Raw genomic sequence first — 23567 nt, forward strand, 5'->3', positions numbered from 1 at the left:
CTTTGTCCAGCCTGCTGGAGGATCTGTCTCCTGACACCCGAGATCCAAACCAGTCACTTCAGCGGTAGCGTGTATAACGGCGAATGTGTGACGCATCCCTCTAGCCTTAGTGAGGCGACTGGCATGCAGAGAAACTGCCATCCTGGGAACTGTTATGCAACCCTGTGCTGACTTACAGTATAATCCCCTTCAGTTTCCTTGCATGCACCGAGAGGATAATGTTCCCCTCAAGGATATGCTGCTGCGAGGCTCCACAACCTAATTCTGAGAGCGGCCTCGCCGGAAGAGGCAGGCACCCCTCGGGGCTCAGCAGGTTTTGGGCTGAAATGGCTGCCCACGTACAGCAGAGCTCCGCTGGTGAGGGGTGTATTGCTTGCTGCGATCTGGTGCTCGGGCAGCCGTGCTGTTAGGGCCCGAAATAAGTCCAGGCTTCTGAGGCACATCTGTTGTGTAATCTGTTTACAAGGTCACTCGTCTGAAGGGTGATGGAATCCCACAGAGGAGAAGCAGGAGTGTTTGTGTAAAGATCAGATGCCCTGGTATGTGCACCCCTTCTCTGGGGCATACCGGAGAGCGGGAATGCGGTCTAGGGGGACAGGTGAGAGGCTACTCCAGGTATGGGAGGGTTGTATTGAGTCACGTACAGAGAAGGTGCATACCTTTATTCTGTGACGGGGTTGAGGGGAGAAGATGGAGGGCTGGGATGAGACAAGTGTAAGGGAGTGAACATGCGCCCTCTTTCAGAGGGAGTGTAAGGTTGACAGACATGTTCATTTCCTTTTGCTGTGAGAGATGGGGGGTGTGTGTGTGGGGGGGGGGTAACCTCCTCTCTCAAGGGTCTCTTGGTCTCCCTGGTGTAACCATGGCGCAGCCTCTGTTAGGAGCAGGGCAGCTGGAGTGAGAACTAAAGCCGGCTTCCCGCCAAGAGCCCGGCTCAGCGGAGGGAGAGCGTGGGCAGCACAGGACACAGCCACCGGAGGAGGCAAAGACCTGGGGCCTCTCCTGGAAAGGAACTGGCACTGGGCAGTGTTTGGCTGAACATGAGCTCTCTCTCCTGTACCGGGCTGACCCCTGTGGGGAGGAAGTGCGTTCCCTCAGACCCTAGCCATTCACAAGTCTCGGGGGTAGCCGTGTTAGCCTGCAACTAAAAAACTTACCGAATGGCCCTGTAGCGCCTTAAAGCGGGGTGGGCAAAGGGGCCTCTGCGGGCCAGAACTGGCCCACCACGCCAGTAGAGATCTGGGAATGGGGGAGCACGTGAAACCTCCTCGCCCGCTAGGGGTGCGCAGCGTGAGAAGGGATTGTCGACTGTCTTAGAGCAGCCAGCGGTGCGCTCTCGCTAGTGATTCTCCCTAGGCGCGGGGGGAGCCAAGACTTCATGTGCTCCTCCCACCCCCAGGCCAAATGGGGTCTCTGGGCAGGGGGGCATAAGTCTCCTGGCCCCACCCCTTCCTGTGAAGTGGCCCCCTTTTAAAAATTGTTGCCCACCCCTGCCTTTAGGGTTGCCAAATGGTTTAACAAAAAATACTGAACATTTTCTCTCCCCCTCCAAAAAAAGCCCCCCTCTGAGAAAAGTGGGCACTGCCCCTTTAAATGGCCCCATGCTCCTCACTCTCCTGCCAGATGTGGCAGGGGAAAATTGTCCCCACCCGGGCTTCTGGCAGAGGGGGAACAGGAAATACCGGACACTTCACATGTCCAGTATTCTCTGGGTTTTTTAACCAGACAGGGGACCCAAATAACAGACAGTCGGGGTGAAAATCGGACACCTGGCACCCCTACCTACCTTAGACTATCTATATTTTTGTCTTTTTCTCCCTCCCCTCCTTTTTTTGCTCTATATTTGTACCTCTGGACCCCTTGCTCCATTCATCTGAAGAAGTGTGTTGTGCCCATTAAAGCTCATGCTAAAATCCAGTTAAGTCACTGTAAAATCAAAATGTCACTAGCCACATTACCAATACAGATTGTTGGAACTGATTTTTTTTTTTTAAGATATTCAGTTGTCTTTTAATACTTTGTATAACATGGATCTCCTTCAGGGCCTAGATCCTACGCCTACTGCTGCTCTGCCAACTCCTGAAGTAATGCTAGTTCATTCCATTTTGTTTATAGGTCCAGTCTCTAGGCAGTACTGCTTCCAGGTTCTTGAACACTAGTACATTATGCAATGCTCCAGGGTGGAGTTCTCTGCTTGGACATTTCACAAAGAAACAGTTTAGAAAATACAATTTTTCTTGAGGTTTGGTCAAAGCTCATTTTCACACAGCCTAAAGATTAAGTAACATTTGGTCTAAATGATGTTTCTCTTTCCTACGTAAAGGTTGACTTGTTGCTATGAAAGCCAAACAGAGGAGACATGATACTTCCTTAATTCAAGTGCTGTTCTGGTGCCAGGAGTGGGTAAAAAACACGACTGCTCTGCCTTCCCCTTGCGCACGGGAGTAGGTTACTCCAGTAACAACAAGCTTGGAAACAGTAGCCACTAACGCCATGTGGACACTAATGAGTCCCTGCTGCCTGTTTGAAGTAGGGACGCAGTCCTCCTGGAGTAACTAAGATAACAGCCCTAACACACGTCCTAAATAAGCTTTACCTGCTGGTTTTGAGGAAAGATCCCTCAGTGTAAATGCTTGGCTAATCTCTACAGCAGGTCACCAGGGGAATGGGACATGGAGCACTGTCCTGCACCATTCTAGGTGTTTCTTGTCCTGCCTTCCCAATAAGGGAGCCAGCTCCATCACTGGAGCAGCTGGTGTTGGCTGCCCGGCTGGCCAGGGTACTCAAACCCCCAACCCTGGGCAAATGCCCTGTCCTTTACCTACTCCAGAAGCCACCCCTCTCCCTGCCTAATGCCAGAGCCTGCTCCATCCCCCAGGGAAACTGGTGTTGGTCCTCCAGTGGCTGCTTGGGTGGGCAACGGGACTTAAACCCACTACCCTACGCTCCCCAGGTGAGTGCCGTCTCCCTTAGGCTACTCCAGGACCTACCCCAGATCCCTACCTTGGGGGAGTTCTAAAGCACTACTGACCACTCTGGCTCGCTGTTAGCCCTCTTGTCACTGGAGCAAGATGTAGGGGTGTGCTACAAAGCCGGTGCCAAGGGAGCTTCCCCCTTCAGCAACTAGACCCACCAGCATGTTTCTCCTCCCACCGGCAGCGATCGCAGCTCCAAATGGGAAAAGAAGAGTCCTGACGTTAACCAGCAGATGGCACTTCTTCCTGTCGCTCCATAGGGCTTAAGACTCAGACAGAAACCAGCAGGGCAGAGGAGCCTGCACGGGACTTGATGTTCCCAGTCAAAGTACTTGAACAAGTTAACCTGCCTGCATTTGCCCACTTCCTTGCTGCACCAAGCTTTCTGTGAGGGTGTGTTCAAGGAGAAAGCCACTTGGCGTTGTGGCTAGTCCAGTGCCTGCAACGTTCCTTTTTGGGTCTGCCAGCAGCGCAAAGCGATTGAGTGTTGGACAGAATTAAATCCATGTGGAAGTGAGCAAGTCAATCATCCATTCCAGAGTGACCCGCGCACGGGGGGAGGGGACCGGGACCATCGCTGAGCAAAGTGATGCTTAACCAAAGCTTTGCTCCCCTCCAGCTGGCACCTACCAAGGCTGCACCCCACAATCCAGGTCACAGCCACTTCCAGCCACACTCGCTGTTCAGGGCTGACTTATACCAGATCAGGAGAAAATCTCTGAGCAACTCATCTGAGCAGCTGCGGCAGCTGTCGGCTAATCGGGTGTATTCAGTGGTCGGAATTGCCCCAAGTGGGTAATCTGGCCGTAACAGCGAAAGGACCCCTTGCTCTTGAAAGATGTCTACAGTGGCTGCCAGTTCGGGACTAATCGGTTCTCTGGCTTTTGCTGTCTTGGGTTGTTGCACCAAATTTCCCACTATTCTATCTAGGGATGTAAAGCGTTAATCAGTTACCTGGTTACTACACTCTTACCAGGTGATGCTTACTGTGTGAGTGGTTAACCGGCAGCTGGGCTGGTTAATAGGCTCTCCATTAACCGGTTAACATTTTAAATGGGATTTTACATCCCTAGTTCTATCCCCAAGAAAGCTCTCCTCCTGGTAGCAGCTGGGACCGCACCAATGCAGAACATCATTGGTGGCTTGCAATGTCCTAGGCAGCATAGCTGTGATCTGTGCAGGGTTAAATAACTGCATGTGAAGCACACGTGTGGCTGGCAGGAGTCCTGCCTTGCGTTGCCGTCAGCCAAGCTGCAGCTAGTGACAGCGGCAGAGGGAAATACAAGCAAACACAATAGCAGGGGATAAAGAACAAAGTGTGTTGCGTGACATTAGCACTACATTAGCGGTGGGTGGGGACCGGTATGTTCAGGAGAATTAACTTTGCTTCCTTTGTACTTTTCTGAGTGAAGTGCCCTAGAAATGCAGGGCTGGACGGGACCTTGGAAGGCCACCTAATCCATCCCAACGTGCCAAGTTTTTAAAATCTTTCTTTGCAGGTCAGGCTTGCTAGCCCTTTTATCATTTTTGTGCCTGTCCTCGGGACTCTCTCCAGCTTGTCCATGTTGTCTCTGGCTGGGACCTCACCAGGGGCCAAGTGGAGCAGGATAGTTACCTCTTGCATGTGACACTCCTGCTAACACACCCTGGAATATTAGCCTGTGTTTGTGAGGTGGCTGTGGGAAAAATGGTGTATTCTCATTCAATTTATGTTCCATTGGAATCCCAAGGTCTTTTTTTCAGCAGTAGTGTCACCTACCCAGTTATTCCCTTAATTTTATGTGAGCTTTTTATATGTTTTTCCCCTTATTAAGTGTAGTGTTTGTATTTCAATATCTTTAAGGCTAGTTTATCAGGCAGGCTCTCTGCAGGTAGGGGCAGGTACCAGCAGGGGAAAGTGGAGCAGGTGTCAAGAACTAGCTGCTCTTTTTGCTTAGTCGATCTTTTTCTTAAAAGCTTTCAGCAAAACCCGAGGGAGCTGCAGCTTCCGCTGGAGTTGGCAGAGGTTTGAACTCACCACGTGACTGTCACATGAAGGACAGCGGCGCTGTTGCTGCGGGCTAAGGCTGCTCAGTCCGTGTTCATCTGTTTCAGGCAGCCAGCTCCACAGGCTCATCTAAAGCAAGGCTGAACTTTTGACTTGCTACGTTGAGCCAGCTGCCGAAGGGTCTTGGGGCAAGTCGGAAATGAGGGCAGCTGCCGAGTAATCCTGCAGCCTAGTGGCCCAAGGGGTAGCTTTCAGCTTTTGTGGGCCCAGGGCTGAGCATCTGGTCCCGCAGAAGGGCTGGGCTGGGCTAGGCTGCTTGCCTGAATGCTCTGGGGCAAAGTTCTGGGTTTGGGTATTACCCCCCGGTGGGATAAGAGGGTGAAACCAGTGACCTTGGGCCAGTGAAGGTCCTGAATTAGAAGGAAGGGAGGGGAAGCAGGAACTGTCAACCCTGCCCTCTTCTCCTGTAATGGAGAGGGGGCGTGGACAGCAGCAGGGAGCAGGTAATGAGAGATGCCAGCTAACACGATGATCCTAGACCAGGGCTGGGCAAGGTGTGGCCCAGGGGCCGGATCCAGCCTGCCTAATGCTTTTATCCCGCCCATGGGCTGCAGCTGGCTGTGTCCTATTTATAGCCTGCTGCCTGGGCATTTCCAGGTGATGGTGCAGGCAGCCAGATCCTATTTAAATTGCTCCTGGTTATGAAGCTGTCCCAGCAGAGGCCGTAGCTGTGAGCCCTTTAATTAGCCACAGGAACCCCAGGCAGTGCAGTAGCGGCAGGGCCTGGAGCTGCGAGCTCTGTGCTATATTTTTAATTCAGTCTCTGGCCCCAGACACCTCTGGAGGGAGAGCCAGGCTCCTGCTGTTCCTTCTCAGGCCCCGCCCCTTGCAGGGTGGAGCCAGCCTGTAACTACCTACCAAAATTAAGTGCTGCTCTCCCCCATCCCCCGAAAATTATTGCTGGAAAGCCTGCAGCACCCCAAGCAGTTTGATCAAGAAGACGCCTTTGGCCCATGAGCCCAACTGTGCCATGGATGGGATTAGACCCTGGGTAGCGAGACTGTTGCTCTGGGAAGGGCCGTAGGGGGAGGCCCTACAGATGCGGGGAGCCCTGTGGACACCAGGAGATGATTTGAGGGTGCCACTTGCTGAACACACCAGTTACAGGCAGGGGGTGAGTTAGGGACGTCTGAGCTTTGGGGGCTGGAATTCCACGCGGGCTGGTCTCTTCCCACGGGCGATGGGAGCTGCTGCCCGCCAGCCATGAATGCCATTCCAGCCCGAGAGCTGGGAGCCGGAGCACTGGAATGTCCTCGGCAGCCTGTGCTATTTTAAGGGTGGGTGCTATTCCCAGCACCAGGCCACACGAGCAGCCTCCCAGACGTGTGTGCGTGCTGCATTGGGCAGTGCAGGGGGCCTGCCCTGGGCTGGCAGGCTGCATAGGGCACAACTGCAGCTGGGCCCGGCTCGCTGAGGGTCGTGTTATCTCCTTTCTATGGCTGGCTGGGACGAGCGCTTCTGTGTGACACGCAAGAGTCTTCCACGTCCGTCCCCTGTGCCAGCGGGGAGATCCTGACACCGTAACCCCATAGCGGAGTCCAGCCTCCATTTAAACCAATCGTGAAGAAGCCCGAGGGGGAGCCATGAGGCTACTGCAGGCAGAACCCTTTCCACCTTCCTGTTTGTTTGCCCTGGGGATCTCAGCAGTGGAGGTCTGAGCCCTGGGGCCAGCCTGAAGGCCGGGCAAACTGGGCCCAGGGCGCTGTAGCCAGAGGGCAAGGGGCAACTGGGCAGGGGTGTCGCTGAGCAAAGGGGGTAGAGGGTTTGGGGCAGTGTGGCTGGGGTGGGGGGTGCAGGTGGGAGGAAAGCACAGGGGTTGGGATGAAGGGGGCACAATGCAGCAGTTAGTGATAAAGGGCACAGAGTGTGGGGGTGCAGGGGTTGGGGAGCCCGGGGGTGCCAGGAGAAATGGGTGATGTTTCGCCCCCAGCGGTCAGGGGCACCAACAGTGCGAGCTCCTGTTGGTTTAATATTTACAGTCACACCCCAGACATTATTCGGCATGCTCCACAAAACCCCAAAGCAGGCCTGGCCAAAGGGTTTGTGGGGCCCAAGGCAGGATGCTGGGAGCGGGACCCTGGGCCCAGCCAGTGCAGCAGCGCAGGGCCCCGAAAGCGCGGGGCCCAAGGCATTTGCCTTGCTCTAGGGCCAGGCCTCCCCAAAGAGCTTGTCGAACAGACCGACATGTCGAGAGAAAGTAGGGGAGGGCGAGGAACTTGAACACACGCCAGCTTGGTTCACAGTAACCGCGTGGCAGTGGGTTATTGGGATGTGCTCAGAGAAGCTTGGGGAAGGGGTGTCCCGGCGTAGGAGGAAGGCCCAGGTGGTGACAGCGTGGAACGCATGCGTATGGTAAAACTTGATGTGGTCAGATGTTTGTAATGGAGCAACACTGTGGTGTGTGTGGGGGGACTGGGTTTTACATTGTGTATTGTTCCAGTCTCTCCACTTAACACCTTTCAGCAGAGGCTCTCGAAGCGCTTCACAGAACCGAACAGGAGTAGAAACGTTCGCATACGGTTTAGAAAAACCCAGCCATAGTGAAAACGCCTTCCTACATTGTAAACGTCGCATTACCCATGAGACGGGGACACTGGGCTGGTGCAGGACTCGTTGCGGGGGAGGAAGGGAAGCTGCCTGCTCTAGCTTCACTGTGCCAGGGGAGCAAAAGTTGAGGAAGCCACGTGTGTCACGAGGGCAGGCGTGTACGGGAGGAGTATTCACCAGCAGTTTTAAAGAATCATTTCCTTATCGTGGCAAGACTTAATTTAATCTCCTAGCATCAGTGGGCCGGATCCTCATCTGGTGGAAACGGAAGTCAATGGAATATATTGACTTAAAAACATTGCCTCCCCCTCCCCCCCACAGGTCCTGCAGTGTTTGTTTTCCCTTGCACCCTCCCTCCCCCCCCATGATAAATCCTTATGCAAAGGGGCAGTTTGTTTGCCCTGCAGGGAGGAGAGAAACTGACTGAAACCCAGACTCCGACTGGCAAGCGGGAATTAGAAAGACAGAAATGTTGGCTTGGAAGGGGCCTCCATGGGTCATCTAGTCCAGTCCCCTGCACAGAAGCAGGATACCTAGACCAGTAGTGTCCAGCCATGTCCTGTTGCATTCCCCGTACCCCTTTACCAATAATGGATCTGTCCGCACCCCTCCATTGCATTCCTGCAGACAAGGACAGAAGAGCTTGGGCTGACAGGGAGCAGGGGGGGAGCAGGGGCTAGAGATGGAGAGGGAGCAGGGGGGGAGCAGGGGCTAGAGATGGAGAGGGAATGGGGGCATCGCAGGGCCTGGAGAGGGAATGGGGGCATTGCAGGGCCTGGAGCTGGACACGCGTGACTGGCCAGCGCTCCCTCACCTGTCCTGCCACATCACTTGAATGCTCCTCTGAGCCCTCCAAGAGGGTCGCGTCCCACAACTTGGGGACCACTGATCTAGGTGGTCCCTGACAGGTATTTGCCCAAATTGTTCTCAAACCGAGAGTCCAGAACCTGCCAGGAGACTGGCTAAGCCCTGGTTCACTAAAGATTGGTGCTGATTATTTTCAGGAATAACGGCGTTGCGCAAGAGGGTTTTTCTTATGCAAGAAGGGGCAGTGTAGACAGCTCCTTCTTGCGCAAGAGCCTCTTCTGCAAAAATGGCAGCTCATTAGATATGCAAATGAGGCTCAGTGATATTCCACGCGTAACCTCATTTGCATGGTTCTGGCGCAAGATCACGCCAGTGTAGATATAGCCAATGGATTTAGCTAGCGCATTTTGGAGAGGTGGATTGATGGCAGCGACAGGAAAACCTTTTACTTCTCTGTTATAAGTGTCTGTGCTACAGTGGTAGGGTGGTACAGCTGTGGCCCTTCCAGTGTACACGTAACCTTACTCTTCGTTGCATTTCCTAGGCTTACGAGAAGCGCTTTCCCACGTGCCCGGAGATCCCGGTCTTCCTGGGCAGCGAGATCCTTCAGGAATCCCACAGCGACGATGGAGCCGTTCACATCATCGAGCGGAGCTGCAAGCTGAACGTGGACGCGCCGCGGCTGCTGAAGAAGGTGAGAGCCTCGTGCGTCTCTAGGCTGCCTTGTGCTTGCGGGAGCTGTGGAGACTCTGTGCCCACATCACCTAATGGCTCCTGTGTGGTTCTGTTCTTCCTTTCTCAGATCGCGGGGGTAGAGTTCGTTTTTTTCATACAGAAAAACACTGTGAACTGGAAAGAGCGGACGCTCCTCATCGAGGCCCACAACGAGACCTTTGCCAATCGCGTTGTCGTCCTAGAGACGTGTAGCTACTCGGTAAGCGCCTAATTGCCCAAGCAGCCTTCCTCTGGACTGTGCAGTGAGCCAGGGCAGCTGAGGGACTGTGGCAGGGGCCTTCTGCCGTGGGCTGACAGGCGGGGAAGGCTCTCTGAAGAGTTTTTGGATGCTGGGCCATAATCCAGTGTGACTCAGAAGCCCATTGACCTGCCTGGAGGGACTCCCAGTTGGGGAGAGCTCAGAAGCTGGCTTGTGTGCGGGTGGTGGGGGGGCAGTACCTTGCCTTGGCTGGAGCGTTAGGCCCTGGCATGAGATCAGAGAGCAAAGGGAGGAAGGTGGGGTTCTAGATTTGCTGCACAGGGTTCCCCTAGTTCTCCAGGCTTAGATTTTAACAGGAACGTCTGGCCTGGGCATGACTGTAGCAGTGTGGGGAGGAGCCCCAAATACTGATGATGGGAAGTTGAGGTGGGCGTATGGGAGGCAGCTGCAGCGGCCGAATTCTCATGCTGCTCCGAAAAGAGCGCCCTTCCTGGCTTCCCTATTGCGAGTTCTTTCTGTCCCCGGGGCTTCCATGTTGCTCCTGTGTTGATCATAGATAAAACTCTCGTGCGGCTTCTTGGTGGCCTGGGAGGATTTCGTCCAGGGTGTTCCGCTTGTCCAGCCAGCCTGCCTGCCGTATCCATGCCTCTGCGCCACAGGCGGCCAGCCACACTGAAAATAGCATCATGTATTTCGGGCAGCAATCCGATAGCTCCCCTGTTTCCTAAACAAAAGTCCAGATCCTGTTACTTACCTGCTCTGTTGGCACTTGCGCATTCGCGCGGCTTCTTGAAATCAAAGAAGCTTTCAATGGTGGTTGCTTCCAGCGAAGCAAGTAACTAACCCCTCCCAACCCTCGATTCCACTGGGCCCCCAGGGCATTTATGTGCTGTGGTGTTTGTGGAAATGAGCCTGGCTCAGATTCTTCCACTGCCGTCCTCTCTCTCAGCGGCTGGCTGCGTGGAGATGCTGTTGGGTCCACTCAGCCGTGGTACAGTCCCAGATTTCAGGTTACTAGGGGTTAACCCCTGGGATTCCAAGATGCGGCTGCTTTTTGGAAGGGAGGAACTAGTTGTCTGAATCCTGGAGATGCTCCTGATCTCTCCGAATTGTGGGAGGAGCATGCAGGGAACAGATTTTTCTGATGTTTCAACCTCAGCCACGTTCCTTGGAGAAATATGAACTTTCTTTCAGAGCTGCTTCCTGTTTTCCCTACAAGCACTTTGTCCTTGACCGATGGCTCTGTGCGTATGGTTTTTGGTGTTCAGTGACTGGGCCTGCAGCCTTAATGCATAAGAGGAAGGGCCGACCTTTTGATAAGGGAGAGAAGGGGTCAGAGCCATGTGGATGTTTAGCACATCCAGGGTCCTGGAGGAATAGAACGTAGGAAGCTGCTCCGAAAGGGAGGCTGGCCTGTGCTAAAGGCAGTGCTGAGACCTGGGAGACCTAAGTTCGATTCCTTGCTCTGCCACAGGCTTCCTGGGTAACTTGGGGTGAGTCACTTAATCTCTGGATGTCTGTTTCCCGGCTGTTCAGCCGGGGAGGATAATTCCCCCTTTCCCTCACTCTGCCTCGTCTGTTTAGCTTGTGACCTCTTTGGGGCACGGCAGTGCCTGTCAGGCATACAGCTGGAACGGAGGTTGAACCCAGATATGGGAGTGGGCCGGGGGAATTCCTAGAACTCAGATCAGAGTCCGGGGACAAGCCAAGTCAGCACTGTAGCTGGACTATAGGTGCACATCAAAGCTGGGCAGTCAGAGTTTGAGGGACATGAGGCAGTATCAAGGCTGGAGCAGGTCAGTAACAGGGCTGGAGCGAGGTCGTCGGGGTAGCGCAAAGACAAGACCAGAACCAGGCTCAGGCAAGGCTGGGGCAGGACCAGGGTGAAGAGTAGGTTACGCTGTGAGGCAACGCTGCCAGACTCGGTGGGAGGGTCAGCTGAGCAAGTAGCCCTGGTCTGGCGGCAGGTTTGCCTCATGCATACCGCAGCTAGCGCCAGAGGCTTGATTAAACGCTCTTGGGGCAGTTACAATGTTTTTTCCTTTGCCTTTTGGGGAGCCAAGCAGCAGAGGTGGGAGTAGTTTTGATTTCCGTGGATGGGGGAGAATCCAGCCCTACTTTCGGTTGTGCTCCTCATGTGCCTTACGCTGCTGTCCGACTGAGCTCTGAAAGATGTCTTACTAGCGGCTGGACTCCGTGCTGACAGGCCTGCCGGAAGTCCCCTGGGAGAGCGGACAGCCATGTTACTGCCTGGCGTGGAGGCCGGCTGCCGAGGTTTGCTCTGCGCTGTGTGACTCCAGGCCTGTCTCCATCTGAGTTTAGGTGCACCCCGAGAATGAAGAGTGGACGTGCTTTGAACAGTCTGCGTCTCTTGACATCAAGTCGTTCTTTGGCTTCGAAAGCACTGTGGAGAAAATTGCCATGAAGCAATACACTGCCAACATCAAGCGGGTGAGCGCTGGTTTCCCCCCTCAAATGCAGCTTGAGCGTCCACAGCTGTGTAGAAAGGGGAGGTCAAATGGCTGCTGGGGTCCACGATTGCCGTGGCAAAAGGTGTGAAGGGTCAGGAGAGGTGACGTTCTCTAACAGGTAGCTCAAGGGAGAGGGGACGGGCAGGAGACCTAGGTTCTGTGCTCAGCTCTCCTTCCCTGCTGTTGCCTTGAATAAGTCCCTTAGCCTCACCGTTGCCTGAGTTTCATCCTCCGTAAAGGGAGAGGACGCAGCTCTACAGAGCAGCTGGGCCCTCCCCTGACACTAAGTCTCTCTGGTAGAAGGCAGCGATTAAGCCAGCATCCACTGAGGAAAAACAATCTGTTCATTTGGCCATCTCTATGCGCAGGTTGGAAGGGGATTATTCTGGGTGAGGGCCGCATTCAGCGTGTGGTCCAGACTCCTTGGAGTCCTTCTGACAAGTGTCCCCATACAGGAAGGACAAGCCCCAGGAGCTGGTTCGCTTCATTCCACCGAAGACTCTGCTCTGACCGGATCTGGGCAGTGCAGCGGGGTTGTTTTGGGGGGATGTTAGTTTGATTTGATGGCCTTTTCCCTGGGTTTAGGGGCTCCGGGGAGCAGGGCAGCCAACAGGTGAGATGTGTAGGGCTCACCGACCTTGTTTTCTTCCCTTCCCCTGAACCCAAACTCTTCTGTTACCTCAGAAGTTCCCCCGAGTAACGACACCTTGCTCTTCTCTAGAGAATGCCTTTCACGCTCCAGGTAAAACTCTCCCCACACGCCCTTACAGTCAGTCCGTTCGGTTCCCTCCTGCCTTGCTCTCATGCTGCTGCATGAGGGTGTGAAACACAGGAACGTGCTCCTTCTTCCTTGGGCTAGGGAAACTCCCCCTTCCCACTTACAGCTGGGACCCTGCTCTCTCCAAGCACCGGAAACCTTTGCCCACGTGGTTTTTCTCTCTAATGCAAGTCTTTGCTTCCAGGGGAAAGAGGTGATCGAGCATTACCTGAAGGAGCTGATCTCTCAGGGCATCACCTTCATCCCCCGTTGGACGCCTCCACCAGTGAGCCGACAAAAGGACAAGGGGGCCCTGGCTGTGGGGTGCAATCCTGGTATGGTGCCAGCAGAGACCTGCACACAGGGAGCTACCAAAGAGCAGCCAGGCAGCTCCTGCCCTGCTGCAGAGATGGCTAGCCCTGACGGTATGTCCTTCCCAGGCAGCAGCAGCAATGTGGACGCTCTGGGGAGGGATGGAAGCGACTAGTCGACTACCCGATAAGCATACACTCGACTAGTCGCTTCTCCACTCCCACTTGCTAGCTCTATCAGCAAGAGGGGGGGGGAAGCAGGAGACAGTGCTGGGGGGAGCCAGCTTTGAAAGCCGTTTTCCCCCAGCACCGTCTCCATGGGTGGACAGGGAAGGCAAAGGCTAGCAGGGGGACCAGGCACGAGCCGGGAATCAGCCGATTCCTGGCTTGTGCCTGGTCCCAGACGCTGCACCTCTGCCTTTTTAAATGTATTCGCTTCATTCCACCAAAGATCTGATCTGGGCAGTGCAATGGGGTTCATTTAAAAGGCAGAGCCGCAGCGGGGTTCGCTCTCAGGAACTAACCCTGCTGAGGCTCTGCAGTCCCCCCTCTTATCAACTAATTGAGTAGTCAATGGAAATTCCATCAATTACTTGTAGCCTCCCTAGCTCTGGGTCTCATGTTGGGGTGTTTCTGCCACTCAACTCCCGAAGCTGCTGCAGGCTGCTCTGAGGGCGCCAGCCCCGTGGGAAAGCGGCTGTGGCAGTAGAAGGAAGTGAGCTGAGTGGTCATTGTGTCCTTGCAGTGGCCTCTCCAACGATGGGCACTTTTTACCCAGGCTTCCTGGTCCTTGCAATTGGGGCTGTATCTCCAGGAGCTTCCAGAACAGCCACTCTGTTAGTGCTGCTAGAGAAAGAAGCTGAGATCTGGGGCTACTGGGTGCTGCTCCTTCCTGCCCTTCATCATGTGGCTTTTCTGTGTCTTAATTTACCCATCTGTAAAATGGGTCGAATAGTTACCCACCGGCGAAGGAAGCTGGAAGGCAGAGTTAGTATCGGTGAAGCGCTTTGAGATGAAAGGTCCTATAGAAGTGGAAAACACCACTCAGCAGCGGGCTGAGATTATTGGCTTCCTTTTTGTTCCTTGTATCTCTGCTCTTCAGCTCCTAACTCTGTCCGACTCTCCCAGCTGCTCTCTCTATTCCGTCATGTGCCCACCCCCCAGCTTGCCTGGATCTGTAACGTGGGCTCTGACGCTTAATTTTCCCTGGGGATGTTCAAAACCCACTGCATCCCCTCCCAAACGCCCCCCCCTTTCACTGCTCTCTGCCCTCCTCAAGTTCCCAATCAGATGTTTGGCGAGGGTGCCCTTGATCACCTGTGTCCAGTGGGTGCTGCGCACCCACTACTTTTTTCCAGGGGTGCTGCAGCTGCAGCGCACCCCCAGAGAATGATTTGCAGCGAGGCTGCATGAGTGAAGGCTAATTTCTCCTGTAGAACTGAGGAGCAGCAGTCGGGGCAGCAGGGTCCTCTAAGCACGTGGCCCCCAGTGCACGACACTGAAGCCTGTTGTTTCCAGGGTCAGAAATATCCCGCCTGAAGTGGAGCTATCCCCAAAGGGTCCCTCCTGTCTCCACACGCCTCCCACACAGCTGCTGTGACGCTGCCCTTTTGGTACCACGGTCCCCATCCACCCACTCCCAGCTGCGCATCTGCTTCCAGCGCTGCACGCTGGCAGGCAGGATCCCCTTGTCCTTTGTGTCTCTGCTCTGGAGGAGCCCTGCGCTGCACTAGCCACACGGGACCAGCCTCCCGGCAAAGGTCCCCCTTGCCTGCGGAGCGGAGCGATTACGTTATTCGCTCTTCTCCCCCTGGTGGCTGTCCATGGAATTGCGGTTCAGCAGCTTCCAAGCCTGGCTCCAGGTCCCACTGAAATCCTGCCTGCCTCCCTTTGACAACCCCAACCAGAGTCCAGGGCAGCTTTGGGATGGAGGCAGGCGTTGGAGGGTGGATTGGCACCGTTGAGTATGGGGTGGATGCCCCTGATGCGATGCCCCAGGCCAGTGGTGGGCAACCAGCGGCTCACGAGTCATTTTGTTTACCATTGTCCATGCACAGGGGGCTGCCAGATGCTGCTGGTTCCCATCCACGTCATTTTTTCCCGACTGGTGTTACTCCAGCGACATGCTCATACTGCAAAGGCCCATGGAGAAGGGGCGCGCTGATGGCACCCTACTCTGACTGGGAGAGCCCCGCATGCCCTCTGCAGCCAGTCAGTTCCTTTGGCGCCCACACAGCGCCCTATCGCCGGAGGCCATCTTGGGGAGGGTAGTTTTGTGGCCCACTGAGATGGAGGCCACTCAGGTGGCCCACTCGCTAGCCTAGCTTGCCCCTCGCTGCCCCATGGACTCCTCGGAATATTTCCCAGCCCTTCCAGAACCTGGACTGTTTATGAATGAGGCCAAGAGCGTTTGAAAATTCCCAGTGGAAAGTGTGTGTGTGGGGAGGAGAGGGGGGAGAGAGGGAGCGAGCGAACTACTGCACAGTTCCCCATCCCTCACTCCTACCAGGGTGTGACTTCTCTCCTAAGCTGCTGTTTTTCCCCCCTCTCCAGCTGACAAACTGGATGCTGATTACATTGAACGGTACCTGGGGCACCTCACGCCAATGCAGGAAAGCTGCCTGATCCGACTCCGCCAGTGGCTGCAAGAAATGCACAAAGGGAAGGTAGGCAGCTAGAGGCAGAGCTCCCTGTCTGGTGACAAGGAGGGAGTTCTCCAGTGAGCTGCTGGCTGCTTGGAGGCAGCTTTACCTAATGGCCTGATCATGTAACTGGGATCCAGGAACCCCTGGGGTCTAATCCCAGTTCCGCTGCTTATTAGCAGCACGGCGTTGGCCAAATGCCTGCTCTGTGCCTAAGTGTCCCCATGTAAAAATGCAATTGTCAATAACTCCCGTGTGCTGAGGGTTAATTGATTGTGAAGCACGATGTCAAGACGGGTCTTTCCTGCTGAGTTTGAGGTGACTCATGCTGCTGCTACCAGAATATCATGCCACCTTTACTTCTTTGTTGTTGCCAGTGGTGGTGGTGTCTTCAGAGCTGGGTGCCTGGGCAGCAGCCGCTGCTACCTCTCACTGCCCAGCTTCAGACAGTGCTGCTGCCAACAGCAGTGAAGAAGTAAGGGTGGCAATACCACGACCCCCTTTTGGCTCAGTTGGGAAACACGGCGGGAAATCGCACATTTTTTGTGACTTGGTCAGGGCATAAAAAGCAAGTTTTTTGCGTGTGGCTGTGTAACCCGGCTATGACATTTTGTGTTTATGCCATGACCAACCCAAGAAAAACGTGTGATTTCTCTGCAGTTTCAGTAGGCCCCTTGTTCTATTTAGCAGGTGGCCTTGCTGTGTCTGGGGATAGAGTGAGGGAATCAGCCAGTCATGTTGCATAGATCCATTCAAAACCAACTCGCCTTGCCAGGCTTTTAGCAGACACTGCGCCAGTGGGGGTGACCTGCAGCCCGCGGACCACGTGCAGCCCATTAAGGTTCTGCGTGTGGCCCAGGAGACATTTTTGTTTGCCGTTGCCCCCACGCAGCCTTGCCAGATTCTGCTGGTTTCCGTTTGTGTCGTGGTTTTTCCCGCCAGTCTCACTGAAGTGACACGCATGTAAAGCAAGGGCACGTGAAAGCCGTGCGCTCTCCCCGTGCCCCATCGCAGCGCTGCTACGGTTCAGCTGGCACAACCCGCAAATTCTAGCTACGCCAGCACAGTGAGCAGCACGACCCTGTCCCGGGAGATCGTCTTGGTGACGACAGTCTTACGGCCGCTGAGGTGGAGGTTCGCTCACTGGCCTAGGGCGCCCATTGCTGCGCTACCCCCTAGGCATTATGATTCACACCTCTCTGGTTTTTATCTCGTCTTTTTTTCAGGTGGCCTTCATAAACCAACATGCCTAGGGGCTGCCTTCCCACTTGGAAGTTTTGTTTAACTCTCTTTTTTAAAAGGAAATTCTGTATTGATGCAGAAACTTCCATGTTGAGGAGGAGGGTGTGTCTGTCGGCCTCGACTCAAGGGAGTGGCTCACACCCCAACCGAAGAGTCACAGCCTGAGTGAAGAGAACCCCCAGGCCCGCAGGGGGAGGGCGGGGGGGAGAAGAGTAGAGTGATTTGCAAGGGCAACCAGGGCTGATCCCAGCATTTGGGCATAGAGCCCAGGTCGGGTTTGGCTCCCACCGGCAGTACTGGAGATTGAGAGCCAAATGTATCCCTGCCTCTCCTCCATTGGCTAGACCCCCGTTACCCTGAGGATGAATCCAGCCTCACGTTTTAGTGGCACACTACAGATGGCTGTGGGGAGCCTGAAAAGAGCTCCCTTCTTCCCCTCCAGACACCGCCAGAGAAGCAAGCCTGCTGGTGTTTCTGGACCGAGGTGCCCCGTCTGGGCTGTGCTCTGCAGGGTCAAACGCTCGTGGGCAGGAATCACGCCTGACTGCTTGACATTAGCAGGGGTGAATTCCTGACTGGCTCTGAGGCCCAAACCAAAGTGTCTCGTGCTACGAGAACAGCTGCCCTGGCTCAGCGCTGTGACGTGCCAGGGGAGGGGACTCTCCCTAGCAGGCTGGACAATGGCGTATTGTGTTCCTGAGCGCAGGGGAGCCTTGTTAATTGCAGTGCTTGATTTGGCTCCTTTGGAGCAGGAGTCGGCTTTGAGCAGAGCTGCCCAGTCTGCCCTGCTTTGGCCCCAGCAAGGTCGCACCAGGCCTACAGGCTAGGTTATGAGAGGGGGCGGGGAACAAACAAAAAGCCAGGTCTTCCCGAAGGTCCCCAGAGAGGCTCCAACTCCCCCTCGTTCCCTCACCCTGAGTGGTTAACCCGCACAGGGAGCGTGGGCAGTAGCAAACAGAGCCGGCGTGGTTAGGTGAGGCCAGGAGCCCATTAAAGCCAGGCAACGGAGGTAATAAGCTGCCTGCTCCATTGGTCAGCACTTCCGAGAGGCAGGGGGGCCTGGCGAGCAAACCAGGTTCATGCCCAGTGCTACTGCTGGCTTCTGCGCATGCTGCTTTCAGGCTCTAGCAGCTGGGCGTGGGGCGTTCCCCCGGGGCAGACGTACAGGCGGGCGCGGGGCCGTAGTCACTGCTTTGGCTTGACAAGCCTTCTGGGGTCCCGACCCGCATGGCCTCCTGTGTCTAATGCGCCGACTGCCCGACATGTCACCCGGGGCTGAGCGTGACAGGGAGCCGCCTTGGTCATCCCCCAGGACCCAGGTTTGGAGCGGGAGGGCACCGTGTAAATGCCTGTTTTTGTTTTTCTTGTAGTCAGAGGCTGGGGAATGGAAGCCGGAAAAGGTAAAATCTGGAGCATGTGAAAGCGTTGCCTTTAGGGATGGTCTAACCCGTGTGTGTGTGCAGGCGCCCTTCGGGCAGCTGGTTGCTGTGGTGGATCCAATCGGAGGGTGAAACCGAATCGGCCTTAGTGACGGCTGTAGGTCGCCGTGCACGCTTCTCGGTCTTGTGTATTCCCCGGGCCCTGGAGAACCTCTGCAAGCCGAGTGGCTGGCACCGGCAAAGGGGATCTCCTCCGAAACCCCGTCTATTGCTTCCTCGTCTGCTTCTGTAGAAATGCGAACGGCGTGTCAGGCGGGTTCAGAGCCAGAAGCTTGTCTCGGCGCATTGGCGCTCACTCGGAGGAGGCTGATCTCTTGCTGGGACGCGTTCTTTAGCGCCAGGGGAAACACCCTGTCCTGTCAGCTCTTCAGAGGCTCGCTGCCCAGCTCCATCCCTGGGAGCTTGCCCCGCCGGGCATTTGTGTTCAAATGCGACGCTCCGATAGTCCAATTGCACTGTCCGTTCCCGGCTGCCCCGAGCAGCAGCGAGTGCTTCGTGGAGTAAAGGCTCCCCTCGCTGGAAGGCCCACCAGCCACAGAGCTGCAGGCTGTAAATGATGTGGAAACGCAGATCCCTACACCGTGCTGCGAGCAGCAGGCTGTGAAAGCAGCCGATATTGGCACCCCAGCAGTAAGAACTGCAGCAGCCTCCTCATTGGCCTGCCTCCAGAAATGACGGCACCTGGAATTCTCTCGGCTTCCCAGCCGAATGCAGTCCCTGGGGTCGGAAATCTCTGTCCCGCTATTGGGCTTGATTTTCTGTGTAACAGTAGCCCTCAAAGCTCTGCCTCTGACCCAAATGGAAGCGCTTCCTCGGCCCTGGGCCTTGCTCTATTAAGAACTGTGCTGCTGCTCTTCCCTAGGCTTTCTGGTTATTGCTGGAACAGGCTTTCCACGGGCAAGCACGCTCTTGACGATCTATGTAGTGAGTAGGTGCTTGATTTATCTGTGAGACCAGCCAGGGAGGGGTTGTGGTAACCTTGGGCCTATGTGATACTGGAGAATGGCAAACGTTGATGTAGTAACCGCAGGGTGTTGTGTTCTTTTGGCAGGGGTGCCGAGAGCTCCCCTGGGTGTTCTGGCTGATTATTTCTGTAAGGGTTTGAACCAACCCGTGGATGGCAGCTTCCTTTCAGCACCGAAGCGGCGCAGCCTGCTAGGAGGAAAAAAAAATCCGCTGTTTCTATCTTCGTGTGATGTAGGGATGTAAAATCCCGTTTCATTTGCTAATTAAATGGGGGTAGGTGGAGGCGCAGCTCCAGGCTAGCTGCTTCCGGCCCTGCACAAGGCTGAAGACACTCAGCCAGTGTGGGGTGGCAGATGGGCAGCTGCATGGGGCTGTTGTAGCCCCCTGCCTGCGGCGGGCCACTCCCAGGTAATAGCTGTTACCTGGTATGCGTCACCTGTTAAGGGTGATGCGTACCAGGTAACTGGTTACCCGTTCACACCCCTAGTGTGATGCAGACACGTTCTTGATTACATTTTGAGATCTGGCATGAAACCGTGTCCACCCTGCGCCCCCGGAGCCCTGTAACCAAAATGTACAAATGTGATAGTCACAAAGGGTTAGAAACAATTTACCCCAGGTTTATATCTAAGCTGCCTCCTGAGGGTTTGTCTGCACATTGTGCTAGTCCACCCTAGAGGTGTAAATTCTAATGCACACCACCATGCTACAGGCTAAGTGGCCCATGCGGATGCTGCTGTGTACAACTGTCTGACACTGGACTCCATTCAGATGGAGCCGTGGTGTGCAACACACTAGCCACATGCGGCTATTTGGCCGGTGGAGTGTGGCTTGTTTGCTATAGCAGTGGCTACTGTAAGTGGCTATCGCTCCAGAACCGGTTACATGCCGCGAATCTAGAGAAATTTTAGTGCATGCCAGCAGGGTCCAATGGGCCCACTAGGGCACAGGTCGTGAGCAGGTATTAGAATGAGCACCTCACTAGTGCAGGCAAGCCCTACGTGTCTGCTGCAGCTTCATCTCAGTACGTGTGACTGAGACGCCGGACTGCTTTGTGTCCAGCCCTCTTTCGACTGCCCCCTGCACGTCAGGAAGCTGATCAAAGCGCTCTTTGTCACGAGCACGTGATGTTGGTGTTACGGTACTGCCCGGATGGCTTATCTGGACCGGGACCCCATTCCCCTAACAGCTGTAGCAATGCCTGGGAAGAGACTCTCCCCACTTTGAAGAGTTTACAGCAGTGGTGGGCAACCTGCAGCCTGCATGAGACCCACTGGGGTTCCACCTGCAGCCTGTGCACCTGCCCATCTACCTCTCCCCCACGCCCATCTCACGCACTGGGGCCTTGCACTTCCTGCTTCTCCTCCCTCCCTGCACTTTTGGAGCGCAGCAAATCAACTGATTTATGTTTCCTCCCGGTGCTTGAACAAGGGCAAACTGCTGATTCACCAGCTTGGGGAGGAGCAGGGATGGAGTGCAAATCAGGTAATTCGCGCGCTCCAAAAGTGCGGGGAGGGAGGGGGGAGGTGTAGGACGTGTGGGGCTCCGGTGCCTGCATGCGTGATGCCCATGGGGATGGGGGTTGATGGAGGGGCTGCTGGTGGAACCCCAGGGAGTCGCACGTGGGCTGTTGGTTGCCCACGGCCGCTCTTGAACCCATGCTGGCGAGTGTCTGGAGGATGCCCCATGCGGAAGGGGCAAGCAAGGAAGAAAGCACCAAACATTTGTGGGAGAATTGAACAAACGTGTGAGGCTGGTGTGATGAGCAGAAAGCTTGGGGGGGAAGGGGGGCGTGTGCTCAGACACGAGAGGGGCTAAGGGGGGAAGAGGTCGCTGTTGTGGACAAAGGTGAGGGACAGAGAGGGGCTGGCATACTCCGACAGGGCCCACGTGGGGGTTCGGCTGACGGGACGAGAGCCTGCACAAGAGAGTGAGCTGTAGTGTCCCGGCTGAAGGGACTCTAGGGAGGGTGCTTGGTCTACTGATGGTGCAGCTGTGACCAGTTGCCGTAGGGCTAGTACAGGAGTTCTGTGGGCTGGCGTGTCGACTGAAGATGCTTTGCATGGTGCTGTGTGACTCTCCTGTCTCTCTCGGGCTCGCCCTGCTCTCTGGGGAAGGAACGCTGCTGCTTTGTTCCTTCCGGGCGGGGCTGTCGGCTGCTCGCTGCTGGTGGTGGCTGGCTGGGGGAATGTTCTGGAAGATTTCATATGCAGGGTGTGTTTAGGCCCAGGTAGGTGGCAGGGCCTCCTCTCTGAAGGGGACATAACTTGTCATTTCCCTACCGTCCTGGCATCCGCCAGCTGCAGTTAGCTGGAGTAGACAAAGGGACGTAGCAGGAGGAAAGGAAAGGCCACTTCAATCCGCTTCCATTCCTGTGAAGGGCTGGAATCTGCTTGGCTTCTTGTGGGTGTTTGTGGGGGTGGCGTGGGTAGCTGTGCGGTCCCAGTCCTTTGGAAAGAGCGTTTTCTCCTCTCTCTCAGATCCCCAGAGATGAGCATATCCTTCGATTCCTGAGGGCTCGTGACTTCAACCTCGACAAGGCTCGGGAGATGCTCTGCCAGTCGCTGACCTGGCGCAAGCAGTACCAGGTGGACTACATCCTGCAGACCTGGAGGCCTCCCCCGCTGCTGGAAGAGTACTACGCCGGGGGGTGGCACTACCAGGACACAGGTAGGATGGTGTCGCTGCACCACCAGTGCAGAGCTCAGTAGGGACGTAAAAGAGTAGTCAAATGGTGGACTACTCCCGTTTCCCCCTCGCCCTTCCCCCCGCTGCCTCTATATCAGAGGCAGCAAGCAGGGGGGAAGCAGGAGCTGGTGCTAGGGGTGGGGCTGGCTTAAAAACCCGTTCGCCCCAGCACCCGTCTCCATGGTGCTGGGGGTGGGGCGGACAGGGGAGGCAGAGGCGCAGAAGTCCCCACTCGCACCGGATCCCGACTGCTGCGCCTCTGCGGCTCCTACTACATTTGAAAGGCAGAGGCGCAGCGGGGATAGCGCGCATCCTCTCCCCCTTGTGGACTAATCGAGTAGTGGATGGAAATTCCATCAACTCCTTGATTAGCTGATTAAGCAAAATGTTAACATCCCGGGGGCTGAGTGGACCTATAGCTCTGTAGAGCCACCTGGGCTGGCATGGTGCAGAGTCCTAGCATGGATATATCCTAACAGATCTGCATGTCTCGACTGCATTGACAGTCTCTCTGTGTACACGCAAATGAGGCTGAATCTGGCTGGCTTAACGCCCCCCTTGACCGAAATTTGCTTTAGGCAGCATTTCTTTCTTTGAATTTTAAGAGAATGTTTTGCTCTAGGTAAGCAACTCTGATAGTGGAACCTTTCTTACCGAAATCCCTCCCCAGAAGGGTCTGCCCCAAAGGAAAGTCAACCAACAGCCTCCCCCTGACGACTGGATTAAGGCCACAATGCATTTCACCCCGGCCATTGAACAGCCAACCCTCCTAGGCTGATGTTGGACTGGGGCATGGATAAAAAAGACACTCTAGCTCATTTCCCTCAGGGCTGTTCCATCTCCCAGGCACCTGCCCTCATTCCCTCTGACAGGAAGCTAAGGTCAGGCTGACCGACTGAATGCGACTTTGCTTCAGCCGTTCCCAGGCTCTGGGAGGCGTAGCATTAGTGTTTTCCCTGTAACCTCGGTCTTTCTTTGCTTTGAAGATGGCCGCCCCCTCTACATCCTTCGTCTCGGTCAGATGGACACGAAAGGGTTGGTGAAGGCCGTGGGAGAAGAGTCGCTGCTGCGACATGTAAGGGCTGCTTTCATTTCTTGCCTACGTAACGTCCTCTCCTATGGTTTCTCTGAGAGATTTAGGTGAGGTACAAATCACAGGAGCAGGGGAAGAAGGGATCCACTGACTAGCAGACGAAGGAATTGGTTCTAGTACCCTATCGGTTGGCCTTGCGTATACCTCAGTGTTGAGGGGGGTTAGGTTCAGCATGCAGCTTATGGGCACTCTCTGGCCTGACGACTGGCCACATCTTGCCAGATAAAAATTTGGAGGCAAATTCTTCATGGTCTTCAACAGTGAAGCCATTGCAGAACCTGGTCCTTGTTGAGACCGTGGCTCTTAGGGCATGTCTCAATGAACACTAAGGTACATCTAGGATGGATTCCCAGCTCATACAGATGTACCCAGGCTAGCTTTACTCAAGGCAGTGTAGTCAGGATAGCAAGGCTGTGGCTTGGACAAGTGGCTTTAATAAGTATTCGGGAGGTGAAGGGGGGTGTCCAGGAAGGTATATACATCAGCGGCTGGCCTGAGCCACTGCCCATGCTAGCCTGGCTACACTGCTGTTTTTAGCGTGCTAGGCCAAGCAAATCTAGCACAACTATGTCTCTTAGAATGAAGACACCTGTACTATAGAAACAGAGCCAGTTAGTGGCACAATTCATGCCAGAGCGTGTGTTTCTT

General features: G+C 55.1%; 1 protein-coding gene across 5 annotated transcripts in view; it reads left to right on the plus strand.

Moving 5' to 3' along the window:
* The window catches only part of SEC14L5 (SEC14 like lipid binding 5), a 54667-nt gene that overhangs the window by 17162 nt on the left and 13938 nt on the right, over window positions 1-23567 (plus strand). For 4 of the 5 annotated variants that reach the window (XM_075899244.2, XM_075899248.2, XM_075899246.2 and 1 more), the window contains exons 3-10: window positions 8921-9070; window positions 9179-9310; window positions 11633-11761; window positions 12744-12963; window positions 15403-15515; window positions 18104-18133; window positions 21619-21808; window positions 22813-22901. In XM_075899244.2, coding sequence (XP_075755359.1) covers window positions 8921-9070; window positions 9179-9310; window positions 11633-11761; window positions 12744-12963; window positions 15403-15515; window positions 18104-18133; window positions 21619-21808; window positions 22813-22901 — 1053 coding nt within the window. The remainder of the gene's footprint in view (window positions 1-8920; window positions 9071-9178; window positions 9311-11632; window positions 11762-12743; window positions 12964-15402; window positions 15516-18103; window positions 18134-21618; window positions 21809-22812; window positions 22902-23567) is intronic. The other variant, XM_075899247.2, reaches the window with a different exon arrangement.

Source organism: Pelodiscus sinensis, chromosome 15, assembly GCF_052426305.1.
Source record: "Pelodiscus sinensis isolate ZL-2025 chromosome 15, ASM5242630v1, whole genome shotgun sequence".
Classification (NCBI taxonomy): Eukaryota; Metazoa; Chordata; order Testudines; family Trionychidae; genus Pelodiscus; species Pelodiscus sinensis.